The sequence below is a fragment of the Sander vitreus genome, chromosome 22 (genome assembly GCF_031162955.1).
Source record: "Sander vitreus isolate 19-12246 chromosome 22, sanVit1, whole genome shotgun sequence".
Taxonomy (NCBI): Eukaryota; Metazoa; Chordata; class Actinopteri; order Perciformes; family Percidae; genus Sander; species Sander vitreus.
Genome location: NC_135876.1, coordinates 21,462,984 through 21,474,859, shown reverse-complemented (window position 1 = coordinate 21,474,859; position 11,876 = coordinate 21,462,984). Strand labels below are relative to the sequence as shown.

General features: G+C 42.6%; 1 protein-coding gene across 1 annotated transcript; it reads left to right on the top strand.

Annotated features, from left to right (window-relative positions):
• Positions 1 to 2,606: 2,606 nt before the first annotated feature.
• LOC144537513 (serine/threonine-protein kinase H1 homolog) lies at positions 2,607 to 11,179 on the top strand. The gene is made up of 3 exons (XM_078281270.1): positions 2,607 to 2,878; positions 3,633 to 4,344; positions 10,814 to 11,179. Exons 1-3 carry the CDS (start codon positions 2,607 to 2,609, stop codon positions 11,177 to 11,179), a joined length of 1,350 nt encoding a protein of 449 aa, XP_078137396.1.
• The last annotated feature ends 697 nt before the right edge of the window (positions 11,180 to 11,876 follow it).

The following is an 11,876-nucleotide window of genomic DNA, read 5'->3' as shown; positions in this document are numbered from 1 at the left end:
TCCTGGCACATAGGAGCAAATGGTGCATTTATATCATGCAGCAACAGCAGCGCATATCTTTTAGTAAGTACAATACAATGAAAGGAAGAGAAGAAGTTTGCATGTGCAGCAAAGCTCCATCTACAGGAAGTTAAACTTCGACAACAGGAAATTAGGAAAGAACTAAAAGTTTTGATTGACACGAAACCCAGTGTTCTAGTACTCACCGGTCTCAAGACCACTTTTTCAAGGTCTCGGTCTCATCTCTGAATCACACTGAACACGTTTTTACTTGGCCATGTCTCGGATAAAGAGGACTCAGGATTTGATTTCAAGACCACAACTGCAGGGATATCACTAGGGTTGGGCATCGTTTGGATTTTAACAATTCTGATTCCAATTCCGATTCTTCCTTTCGATTCCGGTTCTTTGAGGGGTGGAGTCGAAACGGGTCACATCCCTATTTTCACGAATAAGAGGAAAGTTTTATTTTGATTCAATGGTGGTTTGCAGTTTTACCGGGCTATTTCAATGTAAAATAAAGCCCCACTAGAGCGCTGCTTACTGTGCTCCAAGGCTGCAACACAACCACGGAAACGTCGCTACGGAAACCAAAACTTGCGCATGTTAAATTGGGAAGCGATGATCGGATTTGAAACCAAATCCTCCAAACGATTCCAATAAAGAAACGATTCCAATGGAATCATAATTTTTGAAACGATTCCAATGTTTCGGTCTCAACCCCTCAAAGTATTGGTCTTGTCTCGGTCTCGATATACTCTGGTCTTGGTAATGACTTACTGACAAGAATACCTTGTTTTGGAAGCATGCTCTGCAAATCTTCCCAAATACACAAACATGCTGCACAATTTATTCATAAACATGAACTCATTATACAAACCTCATTCAACCACATTATTTCTGGCCTGCACAAGTGAAGAAAAAAAAAAAAGTAAACAGCACACTATACTCCTTTTTTTGATCCCTTGCTTCCTCTCTGCAGTCTCAAATGAATAAATATGTGCATGTTTCCGTGGCGTCTTCAGTTTCTGCAAGGTTTAGCTCTTTTAAACAATGTACAGGGCAGAGGCAGGCAGGTAAAGGAGGCTGTGTGTTATTTAGTTTGCTTCCTTGCTACATTCTCTGAAGATTATGGACACATGATGACAGAAGCGGAACATAATGCAGAAAATAGAAAAGTAGCTTAGTGCTAGTTACAGGCTTGACAGGGACACTGTATGACATATACCGTGCTCAACAATACAAACGGTACAATGCACATGTATACCTTGTGTATTAGTGCCTGACACAATGAGACATAACCTGGAACTGGTAAGAAATAGAGTGGGGATACAATTCAAAAACACATTGTAGTATTCTATATTTTACTTTTTTTTTAAAGGGAATGTATCTAAGGGTTTGTTATAATGAGTTGAATTGTTGTTGTAAGGATGAGTTCTTCATGTTAGCAATGTCAGTTTGACAGGATGAGTTAGATGTGGGCGCTTTGTCTCTGGATGAAATGAAAAACAAATGGAAAAATACTACAGTTCCGACGTCAAGGAAATCCCGAGACATTTAACTGTAGTTGATTTGACTTGAAGATAAAATGATTTATCCTAGTGTTATGTGCTGTTTGGTCTTTGTGTCAGTGTTGGAATAATATTAGTAGCAATGCACGCACAGTTTAAAAAAAAAAAGACATCTGCAAAACTGTCAAACTTAAAGTTGCACTCTTCCACTAATTTTACACATGAAGGTTAATGTATTCTACATAAGGAGCACTACTCAGCCTGGTTGGATAATGCCTTCCATGGCTCTGGAGGGAGCATTCTAAAGTTGATAAAAAATCATAACCCTGATCCTGTATAGGATCCAGTATTTTTGGCACTTACAATTTGGAGTAAGATAATTTGGAGTAATATAAAGTACAGTATTTCCCTTTGGAATGGAGTGGAATATTAAAGTGGCAAAATAATATAAAGTAACATCAAATAGAAGTGGAATAGGGTGACTAGACGTCCCCGTTTTCCAGGGACAGTACCCGCAAAGTGAAATAATATTTTAAGTGGCAAGAAAGACTGGAGAGCAGAGCCTACAGGTAGACATCTTATTTGGGTTGTGTTTGATTTTAACAACACCTAGCATGGTCCAAAAAAAAAGAAACTGGAATTGTTTACATAGATACTAACATTGGGAATTTTAATGATATATTGATTTCCAAACATGAAATGTCCCTGTTTTTCATTTTACAAATCTGGTCACCCTAAAGGAGATTTACTGTCACCAGGTGTGTGACTGAAATATTGACTTTGTTGGTGTTCTTCCCTCCACAGTTTACTCCTTCAGGCTTTGCTCATTGTGGTAACCTACTGTAAGAGGAGTGACAATAGCTCCAAAACAGTTCCTGTTTACCTGACACTTTCATCACATAAGTGATTGAGCTGGGGTGCGTTCACACACCTGCCATCCTCCAAGCTGCAGGATAGGTGGCGCTTCCTCAAGCAAACACCTGCATGAATGCGTACCTGAATGCTCTGGCAGAGCCGCTCCTGCTGCAAAGTAGGCTTGTGTTCTTATTTCCAAGCTAAGTTGAGTTTGTGGCGATGGCTTGCTGCAGCTGAGTGATGGGCTGTGGGAATAGTAAGGTGCTGCCTGAGGCATCCAAGAAAGGCTATGTAAGTGTGGTGCAATCGCTTGTGGCCTTTAGGAAAGCACACGGTGGTGATGATGATGACGACGAGCCAAAGAAGCATGCAGAGAAGCAAAGAGGTCTGTGGTTTTCCACCAGCGTTAAGAATCCTCAACCAGCATCAAACAGCCAGGTACTCAGAGACGGACGACACCAGGACAGAGTTGCAAAGTATAAGGACAAGTTTGATCCACGTGTGACAGCAAGGTAAGGGAATACATGAAAATCTACTTTTTGGCATCCCCATTTTTCAAGTAATCCTTGAATCCAGTAATACTATATCACATCTCATTTTTGTAGTTAAACTGTCTGTAAAATATATTTTGTGCCAACGTCACTTATGTTAAAATATGACTTTTAATACTAAAAACCAAAAAACTAAAAAACAGTTTTTTTTATATCTGAATAACTGAGCAGCACTAGAAACAAATACAATTAACTCAACCATGTGACCAGACAGTTTTGAACATGTATTAAAAAATAGAACATTTGCAGCACGACACAAGGTGACTTATTCAGAGCATTCACAGTGCTCTGTCACCAGCTTTCTCATTTTCTCAGCCTGTCCCCACCAACCTTCATGCCCTACAATTTAGCAGTAACAGCAGACATTTGTTTGAGAGTCCTAGGCTATTAATACCTGAAGACTGGCTTCCTGTACTTGTCAGATGGGAGCGTGGAAACAATTAAACCAAGGAAACGTAATACATGATGTATTTAAGGGCATGTCTCCGTCTATGTACTTCTGATGAGTCACAGATTATATATTGCCTTGTCGGTGATCTAAATCATTCTATATACATATATGAATTTGCCTGGTCGGCTAGCCGCAGTATGCTATACAACATGCAGATATCTTCCCATACATCACAGCTGCAGCTGAGACATTGTCTGCTTTGCAACAGTGCATCATGAGATAGTTAAGCTGTAATCAGTCATCGTTCCCCTCCTGCCCTGTCAGATACGACATCAAGGCTCTGATCGGTCGAGGAAGCTTCAGCCGTGTTGTGCGCGTGGAGCACAGGGCGACTCGCCAGCCCTTTGCCATTAAAATGATGGAGGTAGAGGCCCCAGAGGGCCGCGAGGTGTGCGCCTCGGAGCTGGCAGTGCTGCAGCGGGTGAGCCACTCTAATGTGATTCAGCTGATCGAGGTGTTCCAGTTCCCCCAGCGGGTTTACATGGTGCTGGAGCTGGCCACAGGTGGCGAGCTGTTGGACCGTGTCATCTGCAGGGGCCACTTCACAGAGAGGGACGCTACCCAGGCCCTACGAATGGTACTGGCTGGGGTGGGATACCTGCACAACCTGGGTATCACCCACAGAGACTTGAAGCCTGAGAATCTACTTTACTACCACCCCGGGGCTGACTCCAGGCTGCTTGTGACCGACTTTGGGCTGGCCACTTTTGGCGGCACAGGGTCTGAGGTCTCAATGTCTGACAGAATGGGAGATCATAGAGCAGAAAGGACTTGGTCCCTCAAAACCACTTGTGGAACCCCTGAGTACATGGCCCCTGAGGTGTTGCTGAGGAAACCCTATTCCTGTGCAGTGGACATGTGGGCCCTGGGGGTGATCGCCTACATTGTGCTGAGTGGATCCATGCCGTTTGAGGACGACAGTCGCACGCGCCTCTACAGATCCATTGTGAGAGGAAAATACAGCTTCCATGGAGATGTGAGTTTACTGGGCATGTCATTGCACTTTGGAGTTTTGCTATGTACAGTACGTATTTCTTCGTAGCAAATGGAAGTTCTGTTGGCATATTGGATGATGCTGCACCCCCATGATATAATAACATTTCAAATGCCAAAAGTGTCCCCTAAAAGTAGCAAGGCAGAAACTAAGGGTGCAGAGGTTGTGCTGGTGGATGGGAGTCCAGCTAGTGCTACAACTCAATGGACAGACAGAACCAATGAACCATAGTATTTTAATTCATGTTTTACCTGTTACACAAACTACATACATTTTTTTTTAAGAGACAGCTCTTCGTTTTATTGTTTGTTTTGTCTGATCTGATCTTGTTGCATTTTAGCAAAAGAGGCTTTCAGTCTTTTGAAATGCATTTTAACATTTTGAATCCTTGCACTTCCTTAAAAAAAAGGTTTGTGCTTACAAAGCGTGAAAATAAGCAGCTATTACATACTGTTCAAGTAGTTTTTTAGAGATATTCTGTCATAGAAAAGGTGGAAGTTGTCATTCTCCTACTGCTTACAGATTCCTTCACATAATGTAGACTTGACCTGTTCTTCTAGTGATGCAATTTTGACAATGTTTTCACAGTCTTGCACAAAATTCCCACAGCTGTGCTGTCATGCAGTCCAAATTAGTTAGTATTAGCAGTAAAAATATTTTTTTGTTTTGTGGATGCAAACCAAGCTCCGGAACACAGTTTAACTACAAAAGCTGTAGTTCTTTGGCCAGTTGTAATTATTTGGCCAACTGATGTTGAATCTGCATCCAGTGTATATCTGCCTAAAGTAAATCATCCATCTGTAATTTCCATTGTGACATTTAGCCTTTTCCCCACAACACAATCTGGTTTGTTGTTTATTAAAATGATCATACCCTAGCAACACATCCGTTCTCATATGGCTGTTACAAATACTCGCTGCACAAGAATAATTCACATTTTAATCATTATGCTTTTAGAACTGCCAGCAATAGCTACATTATTTCATCTTTGCATGGTATGAGAAGAATATTTTTAATTCAGCGTGTAGCAGTGCAGGCCGTTTTCATCCTTTCCTCTGCAACCTTGTAAAGCACAAGAATGGATATGCGAAAGTTTGTTGAGGTGTCTCAAGCTTCGGCTTGGTTTTGCCCTTTGAGGATGCTTCGAAATGGGGAAAAGGCGGCCCTGCATGTTATTTTTTCCCCCCTTTCCTCTGTCATACAACTGAAGTGGGTATTTTTAACAGCCTTTTCTGTCGAGCTCAGTGGTGAGTTCGAGCTTGTTCTTTCACGCTGATTACACCCAAGGCTGGATTTCTCACTAGGCTTTAAGCCTGGCCCGATTCTCAGGGATGCAGTCTGACATTTTAGTCTGGCATACAAGAGGCTCCCTTACATAGGCCCTGGACTATTATCCCTCTGTTTACCGCTGAACTGACCACCAACTGAACAATAGCGCAAAATCCATCTAGAGTTTATGCAAGGGCTTATTTCACGTTTTTCATGGTGGCTTTCCACACAGCTCATATGTAGGACACACTGGTGGATAAACATCCTTGGGAATAAAGCTGAAAACCAAGTGTTATAGGACTTCACGTACAGCATCTTACATCCCACTGAGACGCAGTAAAGACATCAACCTATAAATTTATATGATGACAATATGAAGACATCATACATGGCTGAGTATCGGTCCGTGGCTTGATGGAACAGCCATCAATCACGTTTCCATGTTGACAAGACATTTATTCGTGTCATGTGCAAGTATCCTCCCTCTCTAATAGACTGACAATACAGTTACACACACACACACACACACACACACATACACACACTGTGATAATAATGCTGTAATGTGGGATGAAAGTATCCGCAAAATATGGACCTCTGCCATCACAAGGGTTCTTCATTTCGTTCAGAAGGGCGCTTATCATTGGGACAAGAACAGTTTCAACACCCTGAGCAATTCCCATCACATACTAAACTTGACTTTGAAGAGTTTCATTTGAAAGGAGCTGTCCACCAATGAAACAAAGTGACACAGGCCCGCGTTATGCCATTCATTGTAGTAGTAGTCTTGTTAACTTAAGACTTGTCAGTGTAATTAGACATCAATACAATGGGGCTTTTTCACAGCAGACATGTTAGCTTGTCATAGTAAGAAAAGCACAGGTGTTACTGATAATATAACCAATGGCTCTGTTTTGCTCAAGTCTCCCAGTGAGTGACAATGCAGCTAAATGGAATTCAGACATCATTCATTTGATTACTTATACCCGTGCTTTTCCAACTGTGACATGTCAAAATGGCGTCCTTGAAAAAGGTCTACAGACCAGATTAAAGCTGATCACATGATCACATGAGAAATGGAAATCAGAGTGCAAACGGGCGCCTGGGTAGCTAACCTGGTGGTGCACGCACCCATATATAGAGGTTCACTCCTCGACGCAGCAAAAAAAATAATCTTTAAAAAAAAAATATGTGTATATATATATATATATATATATATATATATAAATATATTTTAAGATTATTTTTTATAATTAAAATAATAATTAAAAAATAATAATTTAAAAAAATATATATATATCATGAAACGAACACTGAAATAGGGCAGGATCACAGGCTGCTGGGGCCTATCCAGGTTGGCATAAGGTGAGCGGCAGGTTCCACCATGGACAGGTTGAAATCACACATTCACAATATGTTGATATATAGTTTATCTGGATCTATTTAATTAGCTAGATAACTAATAAGTAAAACACAAATCGGGAACACAAAATGTAAAAAGAGTTTTATTCAGCTAAGTTATTATAACTTATAATATCTGCTTCTTGGAATAGACCTCTGAACTGTGTCTTCTGGATATGACTCAAACCCAGGACCTTTTAGCCCTAAGATAACAGTACACACCAAGGAGCTATACATGATAGCAGCTTTAGTAAATGGAATAGGAAAGGGGAAACTATTTGGCAAATAAAGATGCATATTAAAACCCAAATACTCCTTGTAATTTTCTTTTGAAAAAAAGACAAAACTGCATTGTGAAATACCTTAACAATTCTACTATTTAATTTGGTCACCTATTGAGCTACAAGTATGTCTAGTTGTTGACATGAGAGAGTTTTTTATTTAAAGTCTAAATATCTCACTCTAACCAGGTCAACAAATTGCTACATAACCATATGTAAGACTCTCTAGGTCAATAGGTTGCACGGACATTTAATACATTTGTTATTCATGAGTATCTAACTGCAGAATATTGTCAGTGTAAAAAAATCATTTTTCCAGATGGACTTGTAAAGATTTTGAAAGTTATCTTTCCTGCTAAGTTAATACTCAAGGGCTGCAATTACAAACATTCTTCCAACAGTATCGGTAACCTTGTGTGTTTATTGAAGCAGAAAAGGGAGAAGCAGTAAATGTGTGGAGGTAACTCCCTAAGAAATATAAACAACCCCAAGCACATGCCCACGAACCAGGTCCCTCTGTCTCCCCAGCATCCCCCAGCCCTTCCCCACTGCACTCGCAACACACAAACACACACCGTGCATACCTTCCCCCCACTGGTGCACCAGCCCCTGGCCTGAAGACCTGTAGCACAGACTCACACTGATGTGTTTACTCAGCAGCGGGGGGGGTAGTCAGGGAGTCGAGGATAGATGTCAGGGTGGAGTAGATTGGAGAAAAGAGAAAGGAGAGGACAGAGGACGAGCAGGGCAGAGGAAGAGCGGGTGTAGCCTCTTCACACCTTATCACTCAATCCGCTCGCAGGACGGAGTGTTTCCCCTCACACAGAATCAGGCCATCTCATCTCATGTGTGTAAGTGGATTTATGTGTGTGCATGTGTGTGTGTGTGTGTGTGTGTGTGTGTGTGTGTGTGTGTGTGTGTGTGTGTGTGTGTGTGTGTGTGTGTGTGTGTGTGTATGTGTTAAGTTAAGGTTAGGCATTTAGTTGTGATGGTTAAGGTTAGGGTAAGGGGCTAGGGAATGCATTATGTCAATGACGGGTCCACACAAAGATAGTGCCACAAACGTGTGTGTGTGTGTGTGTGTGGCCACATGCATGTGTGCTCATGTCACGGCAGCCTTTAGTATGTAAAGCACAAATTGGTGCTTTGGTTCAGGCCAGACAGCAGCCTGGTAACCTCCTCTGCATTCTGCTGCTGTGTTATTGAAGACTTCCCTGGCCCAACCCAAACATCTGCATCTTTCAGCAGCAGGCCAACCTGGGTAACGGTTAGCCCAGTCTGCCCCCTAGTGAGCACCATGTGAACAAATCCAGCCACCACTTGGCCACAGTGTATTATACATGACAGCCCAATCTCTCTTACATCCTGGTATTGATATTTTGATTTTGGTTTAGCTGCGACTTTCACCGGAATTAGCAACAGGCCACCTTTCCCCATTTGGACTCATTAGGATGAGACATATTTAAATTTGGCTTTGTGTCTCAGGAAATGCTGCCAGGTGATTCAGACCTGAGTAAATTGTGAGGGGGAGTAGTTCATTACTCAAAAGTGCATTATCCTCGTGATCACATTAGCGTAATACAACCTTCTAGCGCTTTCTTCATTTGTTGCAATTACGGCTTTGTCAGGTAAAGATGTAGCACGCCGCAGACTCAGTCGGCTTCTCATTCAGTTTAACAAGATGTTGCCAAGCCCTGTAGGTTTCTCCACTGCTTATGCCCCTCTCTCCCTCGGCTAACTCTCTGATCAACAGTGATGTATAACACCGGCTCTCACCCCCTCCTCTGAACACAATAAAGCCTTGGTGTGTTTTGACGTGAAAAATGTCTGAAATATGGGAGAGAGATGAACTTCCTGCTGTTGGCTTTGTTCCAGGAAAACAACACATCTCTTCTTCTTTAAGGTGAGGCACGTTGATAGCAGGAGGGAGGCAAACTTGTGCTGCCCCCTTTAAATATTTCTTTCTGCATCATTCCCACATAGCAAAGGCTTCTAAGTCTCTTCTACGTAGCCGGCATACACTTAACTGACGTGTCCCTGTCATTTCAGATCAAAAACAAAAGGCACCTGCTAGCCACGGCTGCCATCAAATGTGTGTTTCATGGTGCAGTAATAAGGAGCTTCGCAGAATCACCAACAGCACTGGATAAGGAGGAAAGTCAGACTTGTTAGTTGTGGGAGCTCAATCAAACACTGTCTCTCCTTACCAGGGAAACCAAGTGTCACTCTGCCTGCCGCTCAGGTGTGAAATAACAACACAATGAGAAGAAAGTTTGAGTGAGAGTCTTTTTTATGGCGGGCGGCTCTGCACCCTGCGCTGTGCTCGCACACACACTCCTCTCCAGTCAGTGCACTGTGAGAATAAACGAGTCCCTGCTTCTTTGAATTCCTCTCACCGGCAACAGTCTCGCAATTGTCAATTTCATGCTTGATTAATTGTCATTACTTGGCAAGAGACAAAAAAGGGGAGAGAAATGCATTTCGGGATTAAAATGGAGAGTGAGACCTCCCTAAAGAGTGAGATTTAGTCGGTGCGAGGTTGAACGAAGAATGAGAGAATTTTGCACACACGGATCTTACTGTATTTAGCTTTCATGCGCCTCAGCCAGTCACAGTGGGGAATATTACAGCGAATTGGTGTGTGACTGGAAATATGTGTGCGTGTTAAAGACAAGTGATTAAGAAAGCAGTCTCTAAATGATCATTATCTGACTTCATTCAAACAATCCCAACTAATCATCATGTAGAAAAAGAGCTTTCATGCTATTTGACACTGATAAAGATTATTGTGCTGTGCCCCAATCTCCATAACCAGTGTTCATCTGCCATCTTTTTAATCTGATGCCACATCAATCTTATTCAATGTCTGTATCAGTGATATATTAATGAAAATACGATGGAAGCACAAAGGTCATCAATTTCCTGAGGCAGGCCTCCACAATGTTGTCTCCATGACAAAAAAACATGAATAATTTAATGATTATGATTTATGATAATGACACTGATGCCTTCTCTCCTACTGGAAAGATGGCATGGCAGATTTCAAAGCATTCTTGAATGCCAGCTTGGGTTATGACAAGGGGAATGATTTGCTATTTGAATTAACAAAGAGCAGAAGATCCCAGTGAGGCTCATCTGTGGTGCCTTTATTGAGAAGCTAATGCAGGCTTAGAATAAACATGTGCCCAAATCCCACACATACGGCGGGGCTGTCTCAGGCTTCATATTCTTTCAGCCAAGACTGCCGCTTCCCTTTGCCCAGTGACATTTAGCTTTCCTTTGAGTTTAGTTCTGCTTGTTTGGCCTGCAAAGCACAGGGATCATAGTTTTATTTCTTTATTAGAACAAAATCTTTCATCCCGCTCATCTAGACACCCAGCCAGCGCTTTTTAGAGTGCTGCAGGTTCCACAGTGTCTGTATAGGCTGATTTCCTCTGGGGTGAGTAGTTTTACATTCACATTGACATCAATCACTCTGCAGTGCTTCTTTTATTCCACAGCCTTGGCCCTCAGTGTCCAACCTAGCCAAGGACTTCATCCAGCGCCTGCTGCCGTCGGACCCGGCCGCCCGCCTGACCGCCGACCAAGCCATTTGTCACCCCTGGGTGGTCACCATGGCAGCCAGCTCCTCCATGAGGAACCTCCATCGATCTATTTCTCAGAACCTCAGGCAGAGGACCTCACGCAGCTCCTCCCGGTGTCCGAGCAGCACCGCGAGCTCAGGCGGTTTCCGGTCCGGGAAGGCTAATATCGCTGGAGGGAAACCAAGAGCGGCAGCAGGGCAGAGCATCTGGACTGACTCTGCCTCAGAGAGCCATACAACATCTAGCCAGAGGCTTCCAGGAGCATCATCGTCATCCAAATAAAGCACCAGGTTCATGAGAAGGCTAATGGATAGGAACCAGCTGCCCCAGCTCAGTGTGTAAACAGGGAGCCAAAGTGTCTGGGACAGGTGTTGTGACAAAAACAAAAGTTTCCTGCCTCATCTGGACTTTAGTCAGGCTTCTCTACTAGAGTAGTAACCCAGGTTCCCCTGAAGGCGGGGTTCCATCCTCCATTAATTTCTTGTGGTCGGGTTAAGCTGTTTGTGAATATCTTTCCGTTTTGAGCTCCAGGATTATATTGAGACAGAGCTGTCCACCTCCACAAGGTCTCTAGCCCCTGGTTATTCACACGGCTCAGACTAATGGGCCCAAGGTCTCATCTAGATCATTATGAGTCACCACATTACCTGCTTGTGAGGAGGCTAGGTGCAAAACATGAGAAATTCATCTTTTGAGAAATGAAGAGCTAATCTTAGCGAGGGTGATGTAAAAGTAGAAGAAATCTTGCTTCTTCTGCTCTGATCTAAACTATTTACCTTTTTTAATTTTTAAATAGACTCTGAACGCCCCTCTACCAAACCGCCAAACAGCAAGATGATTTATCTTTCAGTTTTTTTACATTTTGAGGCAGAACAAAGGTAATACGCTGTATTCTTTTCTTTAGATGTCACTCCTCCTACACAGCAGCAGCACCCTGAGGCCTGTGTAACCACTGAGAGCACAATCCAGATATTTGGGT